The 26,344-nt window shown below is 42.5% G+C and overlaps 2 protein-coding genes across 4 annotated transcripts; both read left to right on the top strand.

Moving 5' to 3' along the window:
• Nucleotides 1-2,681: 2,681 nt before the first annotated feature.
• On the top strand, nt 2,682-14,897 carry LOC129869005 (ribosomal protein S6 kinase alpha-3-like). 3 transcript variants are annotated; one of them, XM_055943434.1, is made up of 22 exons: nt 2,682-3,007; nt 4,201-4,245; nt 5,180-5,296; nt 7,060-7,141; nt 7,313-7,393; nt 7,520-7,599; nt 8,370-8,476; nt 8,712-8,749; nt 8,962-9,104; nt 9,244-9,314; nt 9,430-9,518; nt 9,688-9,752; nt 9,892-9,994; nt 10,689-10,813; nt 10,920-11,045; nt 11,148-11,237; nt 11,539-11,697; nt 12,754-12,915; nt 13,089-13,165; nt 13,305-13,422; nt 13,589-13,729; nt 13,848-14,897. In XM_055943434.1, exons 1-22 carry the CDS (start codon nt 2,942-2,944, stop codon nt 13,968-13,970), a joined length of 2,208 nt encoding a protein of 735 aa, XP_055799409.1. In that variant the 5' UTR covers nt 2,682-2,941; the 3' UTR covers nt 13,971-14,897. The 3 variants fall into 3 exon arrangements, with proteins under 3 accessions (XP_055799409.1, XP_055799408.1, XP_055799407.1); XM_055943433.1 differs by lacking the exons at nt 2,682-3,007; nt 4,201-4,245 and adding an exon at nt 4,286-4,768; XM_055943432.1 differs by lacking the exons at nt 2,682-3,007; nt 4,201-4,245 and adding an exon at nt 4,286-4,783.
• A 671-nt stretch (nt 14,898-15,568) lies between these two features.
• LOC129869007 (eukaryotic translation initiation factor 1A, X-chromosomal-like) lies at nt 15,569-24,962 on the top strand. The gene is made up of 7 exons (XM_055943435.1): nt 15,569-15,711; nt 16,260-16,343; nt 23,560-23,663; nt 23,936-23,986; nt 24,103-24,184; nt 24,380-24,471; nt 24,662-24,962. Exons 1-7 carry the CDS (start codon nt 15,696-15,698, stop codon nt 24,665-24,667), a joined length of 435 nt encoding a protein of 144 aa, XP_055799410.1. The 5' UTR covers nt 15,569-15,695; the 3' UTR covers nt 24,668-24,962.
• The last annotated feature ends 1,382 nt before the right edge of the window (nt 24,963-26,344 follow it).

Raw genomic sequence — 26,344 nt, 5'->3', positions numbered from 1 at the left:
GTTGAAGAGCATGCACTTAGTTTTACTAGCATTTAAAAGCAGTTGGAGGCCACGGAAGGAGTGTTGTATGGCGTTGAAGCTCGTTTGGAGGTTTGTTAGCACAGTGTCCAAAGAAGGGCCAGATGTATACAGAATGGTGGATCAGAGAATCACCAGCAGCAAGAGCGACATCATTGATATATACAGAGAAGAGAGTCGGCCCGAGAATTTAACCCTGTGGCACCCCCATAGACTGCCAGAGGTCCAGACGACAGGCCCTCCGATTTGACACACTGAACTCTATCTGAGAAGTAGTTGGTGAACCAGGCGAGGCAGTCATTTGAGAAGCCAAGGCTATTGAGTCTGCCGATAAGAATATGGTGATTGACTGAGTCGAAAGCCTTGGCCAGGTCGATGAAGATGGCTGCACAGTACTATCTTTTATCGATGGCGGTTATGATATCTTTTAGGACCTTAAGCGTGGCTGAGGTGCACCCATGACCAGCTCGGAAACCAGATTGCATAGCGGAGAAGGTACGGTGGGATTCCAAATGGTCGGTGATCTGTTAACTTGGCTTTCGAAGATTTTAGAAAGGCAGTGCAGGATGGATATAGGTCTATAACAGTTTGGGTCTAGAGTGTCTCCCCTTTGAAGAGGGGGATGACCGTGGCAGCTTTCCAATCTTTGGGGATCTCAGACGATACGAAAGAGAGGTTGAATAGGCTAGTAATAGGGGTTGCAACAATGGCAGCAGATAATTTTAGAAAGAGAGGGTCCAGATTGTCTAGCCCAGCTGATGTGTAGGGATCCAGATTTTGCAGCTCTTTCAGAACATCAGCTGTCTGGATTTGGGTGACGGAGAAGGGGGGGGCTTGGGCAAGTTGCTGCAGGGGGTGCTGAGATGTTGGCCGGGGTAGGGGTAGCCAGGTGGAAAGCATGGCTAGCCGTAGAAAAATGCTTATTGAAATGATCGATTATCATAGATTTATCGATGGTGACAGTGTTTCCTATCCTCTGTGCAGTGGGCAGCTGGGAGGAGGTGCTCTTATTCTCCATGACTTTACAGTGTCCCGAAACTTTTTGGAATTAGTGCTACAGGAAGCAATTATTTTGGCAAGAACAGATAAAATAAGCAAAGAGAAACGACAGTCCAGCATTACTTTAAGCCATCAAGCACTATGACGAAACTGGCTCTCATGAGGACCGCCACAGCAAAGGAAGACCCAGAGTTACCTCTAAGGATAAGTTCATTAGAGTGCCTCAGAAATTGCAGCCCAAATTAATGCTTCACAGAGTTCAAGTAACAGACACATCTCAACATCAACTGTTCAGAGGAGACTGTGTGAGTCAGGCCTTTATGGTCAAGTTGTTGCAAAGAAACCACTATTAAAAGGACACCAAGAAAAAGAAGAGACTTGCTTAGGCCAAGAAACACGAGCAATGGACATTAGAGCGGTGGTAATCTGTCCTTTGGTCTGATGAGTCCAAATTGGTCTGATGAGTCCAACTGCTGTGTCCTTGTGAGACGCATAGTAGGTGAACGGATGATCTCCGCATGTGTGGTTCCCACCGTGAAGCATGGAGGAGGAGGTGTGATGGTGTGGGGTTGCTTTGCTGGTGAGACTGTCAGTGATTTATTTAGAATTCAAGGCACACTTAACCAGCATTGCTACCACAGCATTCGGCAGCGATACGCCATCCCATCTGGTTTGCGCTTAGTGGGACATTTGCTTTTCAACAGGACAATGACCCAACTTACCTCCAGGCTGTGTAAGGGCTATTTGACCCAGAAGGAGAGTGATGGAGTGCTGCATCAGATGACCTGGCCTCCACAATCACCTGACCTCAACCCAATTGAGATGGTTTGGTATGAGTTGGACCGCAGCGTGAAGGAAAAGCAGCCAACAAGTGCTCAGCATATGTGGGAACTCCTGCAAGACTGTTGGAAAAGCATTCCAGGTGAAGCTGGTTGAGAGAATGCCAAGAGTGTGCAAAGTTGTCATCAAGGCAAAGGGTGGCTACTTTGAATAATCTAAAATATAATTTGTTTTTGTTTGTTTAACACTTTTTGGGTTACTACATGATTCCATATGTGTTATTTCATAGTTTTGATGTCTTCACTACTATTCTACAGAAAATAGAAAAACCCTTGAATGAGTAGGTGTGTCCAAACTTTTATATATATATATATATATATATATATACAGACACTTTTTTTTATCCCTTGCTCTTAAATGGCATGGATGGGAGGCTCAATGTTGCCCAATAATGTTTGTACCCTGTTTTGTGCTGCTGCCATGTTGTGTTGCTACCATGCTATGTTGTTGTCTTGGGTCTCTCTGTATGTAGTGTTATGTTATCTCTTGTCGTGATGTGTGTTTTGTCCTGTATTTTTAATCCCAGCCCCCTTCCCCGCAGGAGGCCTTTTGGTAGGCCGTCATAGTAAATAAGAATTTGTTCTTAACTGACTTGCCTAGTTAAATAAAGGTTAAATAAAATAAAATGTTACACGACATGGCTTTTTGACTAATAGGACCCCACTGTAATATAAGTCCTAGGTGACATTTGTCATCTCATCTCAAGGCATATTTGATACATTTTAGTTTATTGCTTATCATTACCTGTCTCGAGGACGGTATCTTGTTCCTGCCAACCAATGGCATATGGGTGACGCATTCCTCAGCCTGTTCTGACAGACAGGTACACCGAGCCACGGCGCCATATTGAGAACGGAAGTGAGTGATTTTGTTGTGGAAAAAGTGTAAGCTATGTAGTTTCAAGAAAACCTTAGGAATAGTGATAAAAGTAGGTTATACTTACAGTTACGTTTACTTTGAAACCCTCTTACGATTTTGTTTTTCTCGTTGAACAGACACCCCCCCACCTCAAGAAATATTTTTACTTATCTCAACCTTGAAAGCTTCAAGTCACTGGAAGCTCGCGACTGAACTCTTGTCGAAGATGCCCTTGGCACAGTTTGGAGCAGACCCTTGGCAGAAAATGGCTTTGGGCAATTCTGAAACCGAGGTAAATAGGCATGCAAATGAATGACCTATGGCCACCGTAGCTGTCATTTGTCGTCAATGATTGCCGCGGTCTCTTGTGAATTGACGTCCTCCCTAGAGTTTGTGGGACAGCAACTTCGTTTTAGTTTCACACAAACGGATTTTAAAACTTAAACGATTAACAAAAGGACAGCATTGTGATCTTAAGTTATCAAATTTTCTCAAGTGCAGGTTGCTACATTGTAACAACCGACATTTGTGGCCGGAAGGAAGCTGTTGTGGGGAAAAAACTAATCGCAATATACACAGTGCACAAAACATTAGGAACACCTGCTCTTTCTATGAGACTGACAAGGTGAATGCTACGACCCCTTATTGATGTCACTTGTTAAATCGACTTCAACCAGAGTAGGAGAACAGGAGGCAACGGGTTAAAGAAGGATTTTTAAGCCTTGAGACAATTGATACATGAATGGTGTATGTGTGCCATTCAGAGGGTGAATGCAAGACAAAATACTTAAGTGCCTTTGAATGGGGTTATGGTAGTAGATGCCAGGCACACCGGTTTGAGTGTGTCAAGAACTGCAACGCTGCTGGTTTTTTCACACTCAACAGTTTCAGAATGGTCCACCACCCAAAGGACATCCAGCCAGCTTGACACAACTGTGGGAAGCATTAGAGTCAACATGGGCCAGCATCCCTGTGGAACACTTTCAACACCATGTGGTCCATGCCCGATGAGTTGAGGCTGTTCTGAGGGGAAAGGGGGTGCAGCGCAATTAGGCAGGTGTTCTTGTTCCTAATGTTTTGTTTCACTCAGTGTATGAGCTACTCACTCACTCGCTGCTGGGCTGGCTGACCTTTGGGTAATTCACTCACTACAGGGAACATGCAATGTTATTGGACAGGTTTTAACATGTAAACTAGGCTTATTAATAAATACAGTTTTATTTATACATGTTTTATAATCAACTGAACAATTGGCCCTGAAGCATATTTAGACAGTGTCAAAAAATACCGCAATTGTGAGTTTTTAATTAAAAAAAATTATTAACAATAATAAATCAATACAAAGGTAGATGGGGACCACAAGTACACATAAATAGTATACAAATGACAGTAGGGCTAGGGGCGTGGCTAAGGGGTACAATAACACATTACACAAGGACCTTAAGGGATAGAGAGAGATGATATAATGTTTTATGTGTTGCACAGGTCATGGATGACTCCATGGGGGATGATGATGATACTGCATGCAGTGTAAGTTTAAACATTTTATAAATATAATCTCACCTTCTGTCTTCTCCCTGACTGTCTAATTTCCACAGTTGGTGTGTGTGTATGTGTTTATGTTTTGTTTTCTTCCCCTCTCTCTCTTACTCACTTGCTCAAACACCTACATTCAGGCACTCCACAATAATGCTGAGTACTATGTATTAAAGTGGCGTAGTGGTGGGGTCGTCTGAGTAAAAGGAGAGGAAAATGGTTAGCGAAGATGAGGGGGTAGCGAAAGAGCCTGAGAGTGACTGTGAAAGAGAGAGGGAGCATACTGTGTCTTTAGTCATCCTCCTCCACACCACCTCTGATGCAATGGGAGGGGGTGTTGGTGGCATGGCAACCAGTTGCAAGCTGTCAGTCCCGGCTGATCCGAGTGCAGCGCAGTCTCCCCCACCGCAGCCTCTCGGCAACACTGACACAGGGAGAGGGGCTCTGTTGGCCCAGCACCGGCATGGGGGATTTGGCCTCTGCTTGGGCAGAACACGGGCCAAAGAAGGACTTCACTGTAAGCTGGTGTGCTGTACGTGGGTCTGGATTGGTCTGGATTGGGATTGGTGTTGTGTTTTGGTGGGAAAGCATGGGAGTTTATTTCTCCATCCTCTCACAGTATGACTCTCTGCTTTAGTGCAGAGAAAAGGCGCTGAGTATGCAGTCTCTTTCTTAGTGGGGTTTTAAATCAAAGGTTGTGAATGTATTTGATTTGATTCATTCTATTGCCTTGTATATTTGCTTATTCTTTGCATGTCTCGTGTGTTTGTTTTCGTACCCACATCTGCGTTTGTTTATAGAATTGCTGTGTATTGTTGTCTTTTTCCATACTGCTGTGCTGTGTATTGTTGGACTTTTTCCACACTACTGTGCTGTGCATTTGGGTCGCGTCTGGCTTTGGTATGACTGTGTCTCTTTTCTTTCACAGGATGAGAGCTTTGTGAATGAGATCAGTATCACACACCATGTTAAAGAGGGCTCTGAAAAGGCTGATCCGCGGCAGTTTGAGCTGCGCAAGGTCCTGGGACAGGGATCCTTTGGGAAGGTAAATTGTGTGAGGTTGACATTTGTAGACGTGGTTGTAATGTTTATTTGTTCTTAATGATAATATTATTCATATACAGTTGAAGTCGGAAGTGTACATACACTTAGGTTGGAAACATTAACTTGTTTTTCAACCACTCCACAAATTTCTTGTTAACAAACTATAGTTTGGTAAGTCGGTTAAGACATCTACTTTGTGCATGATACAATTAATTTTTCCAACAATTGTTTACAGACAGATTATTTCAATTATAATTCACTGTATCACAATTCCAGTGGGTCAGAGGTTTACATACACTAAGTTGACTGTGCCTTTTAAACAGCTTGGAAAATTCCAGAAAATTATGGCATGGCTTTAGAAGCTTCTGATAGGCTAATTGACATAATTTGAGTCAATTGGAGGTGTACCTGTGGATGTATTTCAAGGCCCTCCTTCAAACTCAGTGGCTCTTTGCTTGACATCATGGGAAAATCAAAAGAAATCAGGCAAGACCTCAGAAAACGCCTGAAGGTACCACGTTCATCTGTACAAACAATATTACGCAAGAATAAACACCATGGGACCACGCAGCCATCATACCGCTCTGGATGGAGACCCGTTATGTCTCCTAGAGATTAATGTACTTTGGTGCGAAAAGTGCAAATCAATCCCAGAACAACAGCAAAGGACCTTGTGAAGATGCTGGAGGAAACAGGTACAAAAGTATCTATATCCACAGTAAAACGAGTCCTATATTGACATAACCTGAAAGGCCGCTCAGCAAGGAAGAAGCCACTGCTCCAAAACAACCATAAAAAAGCCAGACTACGGTTTGCAACTGCACATGGGGACAAAGATCGTACTTTTTGGAGAAATGTCTTCTAGAACTGTTTGGCCATATTGACCATCGTTATGTTTGGAGGAAAAAGGGGAGGCTTGCAAGCCGAAGAACACCATCCCAACCATGAAGTACAGGGGAGCAGCATCATGTTGTGAGGGTGCTTTGCTGCAGGAGGGACTGGTGCACTTCACAAAATAGATGGCATCATGAGGGAAGGAAATTATGTGGATATATTGAAGCAACATCTCAAGACATCAGTCAGGAAGTTGAAGCTTGGTTGCAAATGGGTCTTCCAAATGGACAATGACCCCAAGCATACTTGCAAAATTATGGCAAAATAGCTTAAGGACAACAAAGTCAAGGTATTGGAGTGGCCATCACAAAGCCCTGACTTCAATCCTATAGGAAATTTGTGGGCAGAACTGAAAAAGCGTGTGCAAGCAAGGAGGCCTACAAACCTGAGTTACACCAGCTCTGTCAGGAGGAATGGGTCAAAATTTACTCAACTTATTGTGGGAATCTTGTGGAAGGCTACCTGAAACGCTTGACCCAAGTTAAACAATTTTTAAAGGCATTACTACCGAATACTAATTGAGTGTATGTAAACTTCTGACCCACTGGGAATGTGATGAAAGAAATAAAAGCTGAAGTAAATAATTCTCTCTGCTATTATTCTGACATTTCACATTCTTCAAATAAAGTGGTGATCCTAACTGACATAAGACAGGGACTTTTTACTAGGATTAAATGTCAGGAATTGTGAAACACCTTATCCAACTACATTTAAACTCAGTTTATGTAAACTTCTGACTTCAACTGTATGAATTATGGTTGGAAGTATGATCATATCTCTGAACATTTGCGTAAATGAGACTGACAAATTGATGGAAGATGTTGTGATTAACAACTGAACTGATTTGTGTCTCTGTCTATTGATGTTCAGGTGTTCCTTGTGAAGAAAATAACAGGGCCTGATGCTGGACAGCTCTATGCTATGAAGGTGCTGAAAAAGGCCACATTGAAAGGTACACTAGTGCACAGAATAAACTTTTTTGTGAATTTGTTTATATTGAATATAAAGAACTACTTTACAACTACAGTGTCAATCTTTCTGGGTTTAGAACTACATTATCAATCTTTCTTGTTGAATTCTATACAGTCGGGTTTCACTTATTATTCTTATCACGTATCACCAGTGCGGGATAGGGTCCGGACCAAGATGGAACGGGATATTTTGGTGGAGGTGAACCATCCTTTTATCGTCCGACTACATTACGGTGAGTTATCAGACATCTCACTGACCTGCCATAATTTTTTTTTTTTTTCAACGTCTGATGTAAAGAGAGATTATCAAAATTTACAGATGAGTTTTGAGTTGAACATGTACACATGATTCTTCACAGCATTCCAGACAGAAGGGAAGCTGTACCTGATTCTGGACTTCCTCAGGGGTGGAGATTTATTCACACGGCTGTCCAAAGAGGTAAACCAAATTCTAATCCTGAAGGGGGTTTTCTACGATTTATTTCTAAATATAATTGTTTTACACTAAACACAAATATAAACGCAACATGTAAAGTGTTGGTCCTATGTTTCATGAGCTGAAGTATAAGATCCCAGATAATGTTCATAAGCACAAAAAGCTTATTTCTCAACAACAACAAAAATTCACAAAACACAATGCCAGAGATGTCTCAAGTTTTGAGGGAGCGTGCAACTGGCATGCTGACTGCAGGAATGTCCACCAGAGCTGTTGCCAGAGAATTTAATTTAATTTCTCTACCATAAGCCGCCTCCAACGTCATTTTAGAGAATTTGGCAGTACGTCCAACCGGCCTCACAACCACAGACCACGTGTAACCATGCCAACCCAGGACCTCCACATCCGGCTTCTTCACCTGCTGGATTGTCTGGGGGGGGGGGGGGGGGCTGAGGAGTATTTCTATCTGTAATAAGGCCCTTTTGTGGTAAAAATCTCATTCTGATTGACTGGGCCTGGCTCCCCAGAGAGTGGGCCTATGCCCTCCCAGGCCCACTGATGACAGTGCCCTTGCTCAGTCATGTGAAATCCATAGATTAGGGCCTAATGAATTTATTGCAATTGCCTGATTTTCTTATATGAAATGTAGCTCAGTAAAATCTTTTAAATTGTTATTTTTGTTCAGTATATTTAGAAAAAGGACACATTTTGAATAATTTCTGTGTGTTTTGTGTATCAGTAGGTATGTTATCAGTCTGTCTCCATACTCCCAGGTGATGTTCACAGAGGAGGATGTGAAGTTCTACCTGGCAGAGCTGGCTCTGGCCCTGGACCATCTGCATGGCCTGGGAATCATCTACAGAGACCTTAAACCTGAGAAGTATCTATCACACTAATGCTATAAACATTGCTTATGCACATTAGGTACTTGTTTCTCTTCCAATCAGCAACCTGGAAAATACATGTGTATTATTCATATTTAAGCCAAACGTTATTTTGAGTCAAATCAATTTTGAGCGTAGAAGGGACAATGTTATATACTGTCTATTTACTGTATGAGTTTCTGCTGGTGGATGTTGTTTTCCTCTCTGACTGAGATCACTCTGTCCTTTCAGCATCCTGTTAGATGAGCAGGGACATATCAAACTCACTGGTGAGTAATGCTCTGCTTCTATTAAATATTCATGCTTCATATTCACACTTAGCCTGACTCAGCCACCAAGCACAATAGGAAAGCACTGCTAGTCATATTAATACCTTTGTATGTCATTTTAGGAGCCCTCAGTTTGCCTATGTACAAATTTCTGCTTGATTATGAATAGAATTTCAGCACAAGCTCATTTTGCTGCCCTTTGTTTGTTCCAGACTTCGGCCTGAGTAAAGAGTCCATTGATCATGAGAACAAGGCCTACTCTTTCTGCGGAACAGTGGAGTACATGGCACCAGAGGTCGTGAACCGCCGAGGACACACCCTTAGCGCCGACTGGTGGTCCTACGGCGTGCTCATGGTGAATGCGTAGCTCTTTTACCTTTTATTACTCTGGGATGTGTTCAAATATCTGACTGGTATCAAGTGTGCCTTCATATCTGCCTGTATGGGCCAATGTGTCCAATGGCTGACAGGACCACTGTTTTCATCTTCCCCAGTTTGAGATGCTGACTGGAACACTGCCTTTCCAAGGGAAGGATCGGAAGGAAACCATGACCATGATACTGAAGTGCATCCTCTCTCAACATGTCCCATTCTCTAGTACCAGTTTTACCAGGCTGTTAAAATAGTTAGCCATAATTTGTTCTTCATCTACCATAGTACTTTTTTTGTTTGCACTGCAGGGCCAAGCTGGGAATGCCACAGTCCTTGAGTCAAGAGGCCCAGTCTCTCCTACGTAACCTGTTCAAACGCAACCCAGGCAACAGACTAGGTAATCAATCTCATCACTAAAATTGTATTTTCTGCTGTGTCTTGTAACTAATGGGTGGCTCAAATAAATCACACTCAAATGGAAAAACTCTAGTCCGAATGTTTTAACAACTGCAATCCTATTACCCCAGCTATCCTGATGTAATGTGTGTGGTTTTTGTTGTTCACAGGTGCTGGTCCAGACGGAGTGGAAGAGATCAAGAGACATTTCTTCTTTTCCACTATTGACTGGAATGTACGTTTTTGGCTATTCAGATGTGTACCATCTGCCTACTGCTCTGTCCTTATGTATTATACATGTATTTTTTTGTGTTTTTAACATACATGTTTAGGTTTATTCCATTTAGCATCCCTTTTTCTTGGTATGCCTGTAGAAATTATTCAGGAGAGAAATCCATCCCCCCTTTAAACCTGCGAGTGGCAGACCTGATGACACTGTCTACTTTGACTCTGAATTCACTGCAAAAACTCCACGAGGTAAATAAAATGTTCTTGTTTGGCGCTTTTACAATACACAGTTTCAAAATCTGAACAGTGTTATTGGTCGGCAGGTAGCCTAGCCGTTAGAGTGTTGGGCCAGTAACTGAAAGGTTGCTAGTTTGAATCCCAGAGCCGACAAGATGAAAAATCCGTCTGTGCCCATGCCGTTGATGGTGGCTGACCCTGCCTGTGACCCCACTCTCCCAGGGTGTCTCGGGGAATTGGGATATGCAAAAAACTAATTTCCAATTCACACGTGAAATAGGACAAATATAAGTGTAAGAACCATTTTGATGTGTGTTGTGGCTGTTTAGTCTTCTCACCACTAGAGAGCTTGTATCACTTGGGTTATAGGTCAGGTGGTGGGTTTGGCGTATAGGGTCACAGGCAAACATAGTAGGGCTGCATGGGTGAATTGGGAGATTCACATGGTTTTTACTGCTAGTCAACCCGGATTACTTGACCACAAACCATCGGCATCAAGTTTAATCTGTCATCGTATTATTTTATTAATTAAATGGGAACATCGCCCAACAGTATATCACTTGTGCATCAAGTGGCGAATTGGAACTTAACAATAGCCAGAAAAATAAGCGCCCACTATTATTATTATTATTATTATTATTATTATTATTATGAATTGTGTGAATGAAAAGTAGCGAGCGGATTGACGTGAGGATTGTCCCTACAGACTCTCCTGGCTGTCCCCCGAGTGCCAACGCCCACCAGCTTTTCAGAGGCTTCAGCTTCGTGGCCATCTCGGAGGAGGAGAGACAACCACCACAGACCACCAGCATGAACATGACCTCAATACAGGTACCAACACATACACATACATTATGGGGTATGATCTGCTGTTATTATATGGTTGTGTGTGGAAATAACAGAACTGGTCTATGTATCTGAATCTTTGTCTTTTCAGCAACTCCACAGAAACGCAGCACCGTTCAATGATGTATACGATGTGAAGGAGGACATCGGCGTGGGCTCTTACTCCATATGCAAACGCTGCGTTCAGAAGAGCAACAGTATGGAGTATGCTGTAAAGGTGAGTTGAAACACTGTCCTTAAACACTGTCAATATCTCCCTCTGGGGCTGCCCATGTTAGAATGGTATGATTAACGGTCATTACTGATGTTATTATCTTAGATCATCAGTAAGGCCAAGAGGGACCCCACAGAAGAGGTGGAGATTATTCTGCGTTACGGACAGCACCCCAACATCATCACTCTCAAAGATGTGAGTCATTACGTCCGCAGTATGCTCATGAAGCAAGAGCCACTGTTTTGCTTTTGAGCCACAGTTGAAATTTACAGCAAGATGGTGCTATTATTCTAGATTCACATGTGTTTTGTTGTTTCATTGTTTGGCTAGTATGTCTATGTTCTGAGTGAGTTATGGGCATATTTTCTCTGACTAATTACGCCTCCTGTCTCCGTTTTGTTTTTGTGATTGCGCTGAATACTCTTCTATAATGACTCATGTTATTTGTGAGTATCTCTCTAGGTAACAGTGTGAGGTTGTGCTCTGTTGACTGTAGGTGTATGACGATGGGCGCTCCGTGTACCTGGTGACAGAGCTGATGAAAGGAGGGGAGCTGCTGGATAAGATCCTCCGACAGAAGTTCTTCTCTGAGAGGGAGGCCAGTGCGGTTCTCCACACCATCACCAAAACTGTGGAGTACCTGCATGTACAGGGGGTAAGCAATCACCATCACTATGATACATTACACTAATATACTATGCATTCCATGTATGTATTATATATTTTTTACCTAGAGCACTTCGGTACTTTCAAAGCAACATATGGACCTTTTCCTGTATGTGACGATCCACTTATGATCTTGTCACATAATTTTAAAGACATACCTTATATCAATAACGCTTTATGGGTTTATAAGAATGCACATATATTTATTGAATTGAATGTGTTTACCTATGTCCTTCGGTGCGGCCGACCGTTCGCCTGTAACGAGAGAAATGCATCTTAGAGTTTACGCCGACAGTCATTTTGGTTTAGGGGCGTGCCAACCATTTGTTTGTAGTGCTGGGCATGCTTTTTCTGAGCTAAATTAACATTCAAGTGCACGTGCTCTGGTAATGTAATGGCTAGATTGAAGGTAAAGAATTGTTCGCAAATGTACCTGTTTTTCTCGTTGTTGAGTTCTGTTAATTTATGTTCAGAGAATTAATGGGGAAATGGGGGCGCGTCTGAGCGCATGGTTATTTCGGGTACGAGTAATGTGGTAGTAGCTTATTCTGGGGGACGTACATGTTTATATCCCAGGTTATTGACGCTTAAAGCAGGCTAGCACCTTTATTGAGATGTGTGTTGGTATAGGTACATATATTTAGCTGAACATTTCTGTGTGGTATATCATGTGCTTTGAATGATAATTTACCAGATATAGTATGTGTAAGGGTTTCCCATGGGTATTGCTATAAGAAGCCTGTTCTCATTGTTTGAGGGACAGGACAGGGAACAGTTTGGCCAACCGCTCGGTTTTGTTTGAGTAGCTTTATTTGATCCAGTTTATTATTTTTCTAAATACTTGTACATTTTGCTGGCTATTATTATCTTCACTTGCAAGTAAAAAGCCTCACTCTGTGCAAGAAAAAATCCATTCATTTCATAGCTGTTAAAATCCTACCGCATGGTCAACCTCACACTATATAAGAAATATGAGTTGGCCATCTATGAAATTTGACTCACTGACTTAGGATGTCACTGATGAAATATCTGTCCCCCTGCTCAGGTTGTCCACAGAGACCTGAAGCCCAGTAACATCCTGTATGTGGATGAGTCTGGAAACCCAGAGTCCATCCGGATCTGTGACTTTGGCTTCGCCAAACAGCTGAGAGCTGAAAACGGGCTCCTGATGACGCCGTGCTACACGGCCAACTTTGTCGCCCCCGAGGTGTCTCTTCTTCTACATGTTTCTGTGACTAGTACCTGCATCCTCAGCTAATGTTTGTCTGCTGTATAACTAGTCTGTGTTTTCAGTTTTCAATATGTTTGTCTAGTATGTGACACAATGTTCTTTGCTTTCTGTATTCTAATGCAGTGTGCAATACTTAATGTTGTTGTTAGGTGCTGAAGAAACAGGGCTATGATGCAGCGTGTGATATCTGGAGTCTGGGAGTACTGCTCTACACAATGCTTACTGGGTATGTGTGCTCTATCAACTGTAATGCAGGCAATAGTCAATGATGTGCATACAAATATAATATTAACACAGAAATGCAATACAATTTAAGAGGACCAATAAAGTACTTTCATATGTATGTGTTTTTCTTGATGTTTCAGGTTCACTCCTTTTGCCAATGGACCAGAAGATACTCCTGAAGAGGTCTTAGCTCGGATTGGCAGTGGAAAGTTTTCTCTGACGGGCGGCTACTGGAACTCTGTCTCAGCAGAGGCCAAGGTATGTCTGGAACATCGGTTGGATGACAGCACTGTGCATTCCATAGTATCCAATTACTCTATGATAGTAGTTTCCAAAGTAAATACTTTGTTCCTAGCACAATGTACTTGATGTTGTAGTAATGGCAGTTAATGCACAAACTGAACTTTGGAATTGCTTTCTTTAGGACCTAGTGTCGAAGATGCTGCATGTGGACCCCCACCAGAGGCTAACTGCTGCTCAGGTGCTGCGACACTCCTGGATAGTACACAAGGACCGGTTGCCCAAGTACCAGCTCAATAGACATGATACCCCTCATTTGGTCAAGGTAACAATAAAACTTTATTCAATGCACTAAAGTCTCTCTTTTCTGCCACTCTGAAAGAAAGTCTGCTGGGTATTGATAAATTTAAGACTCCAAGACTGTTCACTCTTTCCTCCTACAGGGTGCGATGGCAGCCACTTACTCTGCTCTGAACATGCATGTTCCCCCTGTGCTGGACCCTGTAGGACACTCCTCATTAGCTCAACGAAGAGGAGTGAAGAAGTTGACTTCCACAGCCCTGTGATCCACCTGCCACTAGTATCAATCTCACCTGTTTAATGCTACTGCACCAGTGCATTAGTGAGTTTTGACTCCCGCTGTGTTAGAACAGTGTGTAAGACCAAAAAGGAACTTGACAATGTATTTGCGTGTACAATCTTCACTGCCCACAGATCAAGAGTTACAAGACTGTATATATTATTTTATGAAAATTAGATATATTTACTAGAAAAATATAATTAACTGTACGGTTTCCTATAGGTCTGTTTAAACAGAGATTGAGTTAAGCACTGCGGGATGAAGGGGTTTAGAGAGGATGACAAGGATGTTTCCTCCAATTGCATGGAGCACAAGATGGCAAAAGCCAGTCCCCCCCACTACCTATGCACTTGTGTAAATCTGAGAAGATAAGATAGGTACTCAATATGGGCTATTGCTTATACCCATCTATTGGGCAAACTCCTTAATTCTACAACAATCAGTTTACCAAGACCCTTTCAAACCTGGGGGGAGAAAATGTGCTCAACTCTGCTGCTGCACTTTCTCTCAGACCTTTGTGTTGGGGCAGGGGTCAAAAGTTTTTTTGCTTTACTCAGTCTTTAAATTTTTTTGTCCTTCTCATGATTATAAAGGGAAACACGTGAACAAGGGATATACTTATAGCAATTAGGATTACTTTTAAAGTCTAATTTTAAGAGCCTATTAAGAATGTATTTTTGTATGTGGATGAATGAAACATTTTCTACTTGGTGTGCATGATTGAGGCCACAGGACAGCTTTGTTTTAAAGGGAAGGGCTTTCCAAGAAGCTGCTGTGAAATGTAACACGCTAGATGGAGGTGAGAATAGACACTGTATTTCCCCTCTGCTTTGGCATCTGTCTATCCATGTTTAACAGATGAAAAAAACATTCTCAGGTGTGGTCCAGGCAAGTGTCTGCAGCTTATTTTGTAACTTAAAAAAATAAAAATCACGATTAAATAAATATACAATCAAATAATGTATCCGTATTTTATTCTTTCCTCCACTGAAAAGCCACAATGTAGGAGACCAGAACCACTTTTTTAGAAACGAATGCTGCTTCACGCAAGCGCAGTACGGTGTCACAAGAGGCAGAGGTTTCGCAAGAAAAAAGTATATCTGGCTGAACTTAGTTAAGGAGATGGGAAACTCAATTGGAAAGGTTTTATTAACGCCCATTGTGTAGTTTGCTCATACGTCGTCAATAGGACGAACGATGCATTCTGGGCTACAGGGAGAGATCTCCTTCAAGGAGAGAATGGGAGTCAATTGGGCGCTTGCTCCAAAAAAAACAACAGCATGAATTTCGTGAAAAAGAAGTAGACCATTAAATATTTTCCGAGATAATTAACTTGTTTTCTGTAATATCATATAGATTTGGAATATCATATAGATTGTAATATATGTAATATCATATAGATTTCTTGATTTAACCTGATTTTTAGAAGGGATTAAGTGACGATGACTTTAGCAACCTCGTGACGTAGCAGTACAACGTGAACACGATTGGTCGACAGTCTGCTGGTGGAGGGTTATACGTTTCTCTATCCATTGCTCAATGAGATTCCCATCTCCTTTCTCTAATATCTCTGGCTTAGCTAGCTAACTTTGTGAAGAGTGTGTGACATCGTCAAGGATTGGTTTCCATTCCATTTTAATAAAACTAGCTGGTTCATTTGTTACGGAAAAAAACAGGACTCGTTTAAAAAAAAGTCTGTTCGTTTGGGAATATGCCGAAGAATAAAGGTACGCAGCAAATATGTTGTCTTTGGTTGTTATTCCATTTCAGGGGGGAAGTTTATGCTAGCTAGCTTCCCGGCCCATGCTTAGCAACGTAACCGGAGGAAGGCACGGTATGGCATTGAACAAGTATTGAAAGCGTGGAAACGTTAACCGTAGTTACAACCATCGTCGTTTATTTAAGCGTAATTTGACTATTAAAAAAATAAGGGATTCAAATGGCGATTATCCAGCTAAATGAACTGCCTTGCTTGCTTTTGTCACATTCTGTTGCGCCGCAGAATGACTACCATCAACTAGTGGTAGGCCAACAATATCCCTGTCCAGCGGTTTCCATCATCTTGAGCCTCTGCCTTAATCGCTGTCACATTCACTAGCTAACTAGTTAGCTACCACATATAAAAGGGGTTAGTTAAAATCTTTGTAGCTAGGTTACAGGCATGTGGTTGGTTTATTTATCTGTGTTGATTGTGCTTTTTATGCCAATGAAAGGTGGAACTGGAATTACAGTTACCAGTGCCACATGTTTACTATCTCTCATCTTCTCATTACAGGTAAGGGAGGAAAGAATCGGCGACGTGGTAAGAACGAGAATGAATCAGAAAAGAGAGAGCTGGTATTTAAAGAGGATGGCCAAGGTGAGTGCATGGACCCCCTTCAACCTGATTTAACCTGTAAATTTAGCAAACAGGTTTTGACCTCGCTGTCAATCTGGCGTGCTCCACGAGGGGGCAAAAGGGGGCTTAATTAACCCACTCAATTGAAACGTGTGCCCCCACAGTTTTAGTTTTATGTCCCTATATAAAAATTAGAGGTCGACTGATTATGATTTTTCAACGCCGATACCGATTATTGGAGGACCAAAAAAGCCGATACCAATTAATCAGATTTTAAAGATTTTAAATTTTTTTGTAATAATGACAATTACAACAATACTCAATAAACACTTATTTTAACTTAATATAATACATCAAAATCAATTTAGCCTCAAATAATGAAACATGTTCAATTTGGTTTAAATAATGCAAAAACAAAGTGTTGGAGAAGAAAAAAAAAATACAGATTGTTATGAAAACTGGAAATCGGCCATTCCGATTAATCGGTGGACCTCGAATAAAAATACCGAAGTTCAAATGATTGAGTGACATGTTGGCACGAAATCTGTATCCGCACCATGGACAGAACGTGCCGCAGAGTGGGTTGTGTGTAGGGCCGCTATGGAAAGTTAATGCAAAGTTAAGTATGACTCCTTTTGAGTTTGGAAAAAATGCTGCTCATCTGTGGTAGGCTAAGTGAATAACGAGATATGCCTCCACCTGTAATATTTTTATTCATAAGGACGGGGTCAAGTTTACAGTTAAAGCTGCTTCCCTCAACTCTGCCCCACCAATACAGAGTTAGCTCTAACTAGCTAATCTGCCACTGCCACGATGGATATCATAAATGAAACCACCAAGGTCGTTGTCAAGCCCAGCAGAAATTATGCTGCCAAGCGCCCCCCCCCCCCCCCCCCCACAAATTTTTGTTGTACTTTTTTAATATGCCAGGTAGGCTACACTGGTTGTAAAGCGGATTAATGTGCTTACTTTTACGAATTTAGCCATAAATATAGCACCACGAAAGCCGGGATCCTCTTTTAAATGGTGGCCTGTCAGATCTCTGTTTTCACACGTGATTGCTCAATGACTGGGCTTTATAAGAACACGTTTCACTGGGCTCTGTAGGCTATGGGCTCTCCAACCATGTTCCAGGGGTCCTACACCTATAGGTTATTTGGCTACTTTAGTTGTGATATAAACCTTATCAAAACATATAGGCCTATAGGCTAGGTTACATGGTGCATGCAACTATGATGTGAAAAAGGCACACACAAAATGCATGCTCTGTTTCTTGCCTTATACCGCACACGGTGGGCATCATTCACAAATGATAATATTCTCAACCATCAGACTATTCTCAATTTAATCTTCTCTTTACATATACTAAATAATACAGTACCAGTCAAAAGTTTAGACACACCTACTCATTCAAGGGTTTTTCTTTATTTTTACTATTTTCTACATTGTAGAATAATAGTGACGACATCAAAACTATGAAATAACACACATGGAATCATGTGAACTCGGCAAAAAAAGAAACGTCTTCTCACTTGTCAACTGCGTTTATTTTCAGCAAACTTGTGTAAATATTTGTATGAACATAACAAGATTCAACAACAGACATAAACTGAACAAGTTCCACAGACATGTGACTAACAGAAATTGAATAATGTGTCCCTGAACAAAGGGGATGTCAAAATCAAAAGTAACATTCGGTATCTGGTGTGGCCACCTGCTGCATTATGTACTGCAGTGCATCTCCTCCTCATGGACTGCACCAGATTTGCCAATTCTTGCTGTGAGATGTTACCCCACTCTTCTACCAAGGCACCTGCAAGTTCCCTGACATTTCTGGGGGGAATGGCCCTAGCCCTTACCCTCAGATCCGACAGATCGTGCTCAATGGGATTGAGATCCGGGCTCTTCGCTGGCCATGGCAGAACACTGACATTCCTGTCTTGTAGGAAAGAGTACCACATGAGGGAGGAGGATGTCTTCCCTGTAACGCACAGAGTTGAGATTGCCTGCAATGACAACAAGCTCAGTTCAATGATGCTGACCATGACGGACCCTCCACCTCCAAATCGATCCCGCTCCAGAGTACAGGCCTCGGTGTAACGCTCATTCCTTTGATGATAAACGCGAGTCTGACCATCACCCCTGGTGAGACAAAACCGCGACTCGTCAGTGAAGAGCACTTTTTGCCAGTCCTGTCTGGTCCAGCGACGGTGGGTTTGTGCCCATAGGCGACGTTGTTGCCGGTGATGTCTGGTGAGGACCTGCCTTACAACAGGCCTACAAGCCGTCAGTCCAGCCTATTGCGGACAGTCTGAGCACTGATGGAGGGATTGTGCGTTCCTGGTGTAACTCGAGCAGTTGTTGCCATCCTGTACCGCAGGTGTGATGTTCGGATGTACCGATCCTGTGCAGGTGTTGTTACACGTGGTCTGCCACTGCGAGGACAATCAGCTGTCTGTCCTGTCTCACTGTAGCGCTGTCTTAGGTGTCTCACAATACGGACATTGCAATTTATTGCCCTGGCCACATCTGCAGTCCTCATGCCTCCTTGCAGCATGCCTAAGGCACGTTTACGCAGATGAGCAGGGACCCTGGGTCATCTTTCTTTTGGTGTTTTTCAGAGTGCATAGAAAGGCCTCTTTAGTGCCCTAAGTTTTCATAACTGTGACCTTAATTGCCTACCGTCTGTTAGTGTCTTAACGACCGTTCCACAGGTGCATGTTCATTAATTGTTTATGGTTCATTGAACAAGCATGGGAAACAGTGTTTAAACCCTTTACAATGAAGATCTGTGAAGTTATTTTGATTTTTACGAATTCTCTTTGAAAGACGGGGTCCAGAAAACGTCCCTTTCTTTTCTTGCTGAGTTTAGTAACCTAAAAGGCAAAGTAGCCACCCTGATGGGATGGCGTATCGCTGAAGAATGCTCTGGTAGCCATGCTGATTAAGTGTGCCTTGAATTCTAAATAAATCAGACGATGTCACCAGCAATGCACCATCACACCACCTCCTCCATGCTTCGCGGTGGGAACCAAGCATGTGGCGATCATCCGTTCACCTACTTTGCGTCTCGGACACTGCGGTTGGAACCAAACATCTCAAATTTGAACTCAGACTAAAGGACAGATTTCCACTGGTCTAATGTCCAATGCTCCTGTTTCTTGGCCCAAGCAAGTCTCTTCTTATTATTGGTGTCCTTTAGTAGTGGTTTCTTTGCAGCAAATCGACCATGAAGGCCCTACTCCTCTGAACAGTTGATGTTGAGATGTGTCTGTTACTTGAACTCTGAAGGATTTATTTGGGCTGCATTCTGAGGTGTAGTTAATTCTAATGAACTTATCCTCTGCAGCAGAGGTAACTCTGCGTCTTCCTTTCCTGTGGCAGTACTCATGAGCCAGTTTCGTCATAGCACTTGATGGTTTTTGCGACTGCACTTAAACTTTCAAAGTTCTTGAAATGTTTGACCTTTGTCTTAAAGTAATGATGGACTGTCGTCTCTCTTTGCTTATTTGAACTGTTCTTGCCATAATATGGACTTGGTCTTTTTACAAATAGGGCTATCTTCTCTATACCACCCCTATCTTGTCATAACTGATTGGCTCAAACCCATAAAGGGAAGAAATTCCACAAATTCACTTTTAACAAGGCACACCTTTTAATTGAAATGCATTCCAGGTGACTACCTCGTGAAGCTGGTTAAGAGAACGCCAAGAGTGTGCAAAGCTGTGAAGGCAAAGGGTGGCTACTTTGAAGAATCTCATATCAAATATATTTTGATTTGAACACTTCTGCTTACGTCGCTATTATTCTATGAGCAGGTGTGTCCAAACTTTTGACTAGTATTTTATGTGCGATTTTAGTTTTGATTTAGCATACGTGGCTGTCATGCACATATTGGAACCGGGGGGGAAAAGACGTCATCTGTATGCACTTGAATAGCGAATGGAGGACGCTTTTCCTGCGGTTAATTTTTATGCCAGCCAGGTATGCTACTCCGGTTGGAAAGAGAAGCAATGTGCTTAATATTAGGGAAGTTGAGAAATAAATATAGTAGGCCTAGTCTATAGAAAGCTGATGGGATCGTCTTTTTAATAGAGGCCATCAAAACTCTGTTTTCTCACAATTGCATAGCCTACAGAAATGTTGTTTAACATGGGCTCATTATAAGAACCCTTATTTAACTCCATGCATCAACCAGCTATGAGAAGCTGGCTCTCCCTGCACAACAGGTGATCCTATTCCGCTCAGACTCTGAATGAATGCCAGGGCTCTCATGAAGTGTTTGATTAGATGTTAGATTGCATTGATGTCAGAATGATTAGAGGGACAATAGTGCACTGAGTACCAGGAAGTTAGGACCTGATGGAGGGACAATGGAGCGCTGAGTACCGAGCCATTAGCAAGTTTGTTAGGCCCTCAATCTCACACAAATGATCAAGGAACCTACCAGGTACAAGCCCAAATCTGTAAACATGGGCACCCTCATAGATATCATCCTGACCAACTTGCCCTCTAAATACACCTCTGCTGTTTTCAACCAGGATCTCAAACAACCACCCCTCATCACTGTCAAACGCTCCCTAAAACACTTCTGCGAGCAGGCCTTCTTAATTGACCTTGCCCGGGTATCCTGGAAGGATATTGACCTCACCCTGTCAGGGGATGCCTGGTTGTTCTTAAAGTGCCTTCCTCACCATCTTAAATAAGCATGCCCCTTAAAAAATGTAGAACTAAGAACAGATATAGTCCAGACTTGACTGCCCCTGACCAGCACAACCACATCCTCTGGTGCATTGCACTAGCTTCGAAAAGTCCCAGCGATATGCAACTTTTTGGGGAAGTCAGGAATCAATATACACAGTCAGTCAGTAAAGCAAAGGCTAGCTTTTTCAAACACAAATTTGCATCCTGCCGCACTAATTCCAAAAAGTTTTAGGACACTAAAGTCCATGGAGAATAAGAGCAGCACCTCTCAGCTGCCCACAGCACTGAGGCTAGGAAACATGGTCACCACCGATAAATCCACGATAATCGAGAATTTCAATAAGCATTTCTCTACGGCTGGCCACACTTTCCACCTGGCTACCCCAACTCCGGCCAACAGCTCTGCACCCCCCGCAGCAACTGGCCCAAGCCCCCCCCCCCTCCTTCACCCAAATCCAGACAGCCGATGTCCTGAAAGAACTGCAGAATCTGGATCCCTACCAATCACTTGGGCTAGATAATCTGGACCCTCTCTTCCTAAAATTATCTGCCGCCATTGTCGCAACTCCTATTACTAGTCTGTTCAACCTCTTTCGTATAGTCTGAGATTCCTAAAGATTGGAAAGCGGCCGCGGTCATGCCCCTCTTCAAAGGGGGAAACTCTAACCCAAACTGTTACATACCTATATCCATCCTGCCCTGCCTTTCTAAAGTCTTCGAAAGCCAAGTGAACAAACAGATCACCGACCATCTCGAATCCCACCGTACCTTCTCCGCTATGCAATCCGGTTTCCGAGATGGTCACGGGTGCACCTCGGCCACGCTCAAGGTCCTAAACGATATCATAACCGCCATCGATAAGAGACGTTACTGTGCAGCCGTATTCATCGACCTGGCCACTGCTTTCGACTGTCAATCACCGTATTCTTAACGGCAGACTCAACAGACTTGGTTTCTCAAATGACTGCCTCGCCTGGTTCACCAACTACTTCTCAGATAGAGTTCAGTGTGTCAAATTGGAGGGCCTGTTGTCCGGACCTCTGGGAGTCTCTATGGGTGTGCCACAGGGTTCAAATCTCGGGCCGACTCTTTTCTCAGTATATTTCAATGATGTCGCTCTTGCTGCGGGTGATTCTCTGATCCACCACTACGCAGACAACACCGTTCTCTATACCTCTGGTCCTTCTTTGGACACTTAACTAAACTTCAAACAAGCTTCAATGTTATACAACTATCCTTCCGTGGCCTCCAACTGCTCTTAAACGCTAGTAAAACTAAATGCATGCTCTTCAACCGATAAGTGCCCGCACCCGCTCGCCTAGCATCACTACTCTGGATGGTTCTGACTTAGAATATGTGGACAACTATAAATACCTAGATGTCTGGCTAGACTATGAGCTATCTTTCCAGACTCATTAAGCATCTCCAATTCAAAATGTAATCTAGATTCGGCTTCCTATTTCGCAACAAAACCTCCTTCACTCATGCTGCTAAACATACCCTCGTAAAACTGACTATCCTACCGACCCTTGACTTCAGCGATGTCATTTACAAAATGGCCTCCAACACTACTCAGCAAATTGGATGCAGTCTATCACAGTGGATGCAGTCTACCCACCATTGCGACATGTATGCTCTCGTTGGCTGGTCCTCGCTACATATTCGCCGCCAAACCCACTGGCTCCAGGTCATCTAGAAATCTTTGCTAGGTAAAGCTCTGCCTTCTCAGCTCACTGGTCACCATAGCAACACCCACCCGTAGCACGTGGTCCAGCAGGTATATCTCACTGGTCATCCCCAAAGCCAACACCTCCTTTGGCCGCCTTTCCTTCCAGTTCTCTGCTGCCAATGACTGGAACGAATTGCAAAAATCACTGAAGTTGGCGACTTATGTCCCTCACTAACTTCAAGCATCGGCTGTCAGAGCAGCTTACCGATCGCTGCAGCTGTACACAGCCCATCCAACCTACTACCTACCTCATCCCCATATTAGTTTGTTTCTCTGCTCTTTTGCACACCAGTATTTCTACTTGCACATCCTCATCTGCACATCTATAACTCCAGTGTTAATTGCTAAACTTTAATTACTTCCACTACGGCCTATTTATTGCCTTACCTCCTTAATTTGCACACACCGTATACAGATGTTCTATTGTGTTATTGACTGTACATTTGTTTATTCCATGTGTAACACTGTGTTTGTGTCACACTGCTTGCTTTATCTTGGCCAGGTCGTAGTTGTAAATGAGAACTTGTTCTCAACTGGCCTATCTAGCTTAATAAAGGTGAAATAAATAAAGGCTACTAATGACTATCAGCGGCATCAGAGCGCAGTTTGAGTAGCCTAATTACCGTGACTCAGCGGTCATGTGGAATTTGACTTCGGTCATGACTGGTACCTGCCTGTGTGGCGGTAATACGGTCACAGTAACCAGGGAGTAGGGCTGTTAACAGTTCAGCTCTTACATTTGAGCCACCTCGTGACCCCCTCTATATGAATTGACTAACTGGCTGAACTTCTGTTCTAATCTAGAATATGCACAGGTGATTAAGATGTTGGGTAATGGACGACTGGAAGCTATGTGTTTTGATGGAGTCAAGCGACTATGCCACATCCGAGGAAAGCTACGGAAAAAGGTAATGGTGTACACAGTAGCCTATATAGTAGTGCCATTAGCCACAATATCCACCACGTGTTTTGGCAAATAGCTGTAGACTGAAGATAATTGAGATCTTACGTGTACTGTATAAATGCAATCCAATGCCATTATCACTTCCACACTGCTTTGGGTTTGACATGAGGGTTGGCAGACTCTTCTACCTGATTAGTTTGTCTCTATGCTGGAAATATTACAGTTTCCATACTCCAAGCTGTCCTTGCTGACATCTTGTTCTTCGCTCCTGGGCAGGTTTGGATCAATACTTCAGACATCATCCTTGTGGGACTTCGAGATTACCAGGTAATATTAATAAAACATGTGCAGTGTATTTTTTTATTTATGATAATACAACCCAAGGCATTAGGGAGGCCCAAAGTTCGAAGAATATGTCCTAATGGTTACATTCTTCCCTGAAGGACCAAAAAGCCGATGTTATCCTTAAGTACAATGCAGACGAGGCCAGGAGTTTGAAGGCCTATGGGGAGCTTCCTGAACATGGTAAGTATCTTGGGCCACTAAAAAAGAGAGGGAATAAGGGAGGTTAATAGCCTCTAACCTAAGACTAAAATGAAATAAAGCCAGGAATGGAGAATTATCTTGCTTCAAATTATAGGCACATGTTCACTCTTTTATTAAAAAAAAAAAAAAAAAAAGTAGGCTAGTTTATTAATTGTGACTGTCTTAACACCCTAGCTAAAATCAATGAGACTGACACATTTGGACCTGGCGACGATGAGGATATTCAGTTTGATGACATTGGAGATGACGACGAGGACATTGATGATGTAAGTAGAGGATTCCTCTTGCTAGTTACAAGGAAAGCTATCCATAGGTAATAATTGGTGTGATGCAGTCAATCACTAAAATCACATACAATTGAGTGAAATGCTTTTTGCTCTGTCCATTTTGCTTGAATTCTTTGTCTGCTTTTGGGTCAGGTAACTTGGTAACATATGTCTCTCCCCTTCCACTCAGATCTGAATCAGAACTATTGTGTGCCAAGTCGTTTATGCAGAGGAAAGTGGACATTTCTATACTGGCAGAGGCAGTGCAACCTTGCCAACAACTCCCTGCTTCCTCAAGTCTGAGGCAGCTCATTTCCCTTCTCTTGAGACTGCTTTAAGCCTGGAATCTGTCACTGAAAACATCAGCACACCTACTTTAGTTCACACACTTCATCTTTTTGTTAGTTGTAATGCATTTTTATTCCATCATGTGGAATTTACCCTCAAACTACAGAACACCAGAGTTTACAATAAAAACTTGAATCATTTTATGTTTGGTCTGGAGATTTTTTGTCAAACAAAGGATCCCTCCCCCTTTCTTAATTTTATTTTTTTACCAATGTTTGTTTTCTTGATTTTGACTATCAATAAATATCTAATTTGTGATAATTTCTATGCTTTTTAATTTTTTTTATCAAAGAATATTGGGTATGGCAACAGAAGTCTCCCTTTGTAAAAAAGGTGAAAGCAGGTATAACTCATGTTCCTGACATGTTGGTAAGCCTTTTAGCCTAGTCAGGATTTGCGCAACGCTGGAGAAATATTGGGCTTCTTTGACATTTCAGCCGACAGTAAAGGCAACTGCCAACTGATTGATCTACAAAGAACCTTGCATCATAAATAACTACATGATTATTTGTGGATCAGTCAATTTACCCATGATACATTACGGTTTAGATCCTGTCGAACATTGCCATTCTCTAAGCTTTTGATTTCTTTGCGGAAGGTGCAATTTAGATTTTGGCTGCTAGATGGCAGCAGTGCATGTGCAAAGTTTTAGACTGATCCAATGAACCATTGCATTTCTGTTCAAAAATTATCAAGTCTGCCCAAATGTGCCTAATTTATTTTTTTATTTTACCTTTAACTAGGAAAGTCAGTTAAGAACAAATTCTTATTTTCAATGACGACCTAGGAACAGTGGGTTAACTGCCTTGTTCAGGAGCAAAACGACAGATTTGTTCTTTACCTTGTCAGCTCAGGGATTGGAACTTGCAACCTTTCGGTTATTAGTCCAATGCTCTAACCACTAGGTTACCTGCCGCCCAATTGATAAACTTAAGTTAATAACTGTGCACTCTCAAACAATAGCATGGTATTTCACTATCAGCTACTGTAAATTGGACAGTGCAGTTACATTGTCCAAATGGAACACACTATGGTACACGTTGATCCAGAGCATCCCAAACATGTGTAATAGTATTGCTTCCGTCTCTCTCCTCGCCCCTACCTGGGCTCGAACCAGGAACCCTCTGCACACAACAGCCACCCTTGAAGCATCGTTACCCATCGCGCCACAAAAGCTACGGCAAGGGGAACAACTACAAGGTCTCAGAGCAAGTGACATCACCAATTGAATGCTATTAGTGCGCACCACTGCTAACTAGCTAGCCATTTCACATCGGATACACATGCTCAATGGGTGACATGTCTGGTGAGTATGCCTGCATACTGGGACATTTTCAGCTTCCAGGAATTGTGTACAGATCCTTGCAACACTGGGCCGTGGATTATCATGCTGAAACATGAGGTGATGGTGGCGGATGAATGGCACAACAATGAGCTTCAGGTCTCGTCATGGTATCTCTGTGCATTCAAATTGCCATAGATAAAATGCAATAGTGTTTGTTGTCCGAAACTTATGCCTGCCAAT

This window comes from Salvelinus fontinalis, chromosome 13 (genome assembly GCF_029448725.1).
Source record: "Salvelinus fontinalis isolate EN_2023a chromosome 13, ASM2944872v1, whole genome shotgun sequence".
Taxonomy (NCBI): Eukaryota; Metazoa; Chordata; class Actinopteri; order Salmoniformes; family Salmonidae; genus Salvelinus; species Salvelinus fontinalis.
The sequence above is the reverse complement of the archived record's forward strand: the minus strand, read 5'-3'. Positions and strand labels throughout refer to the sequence as shown.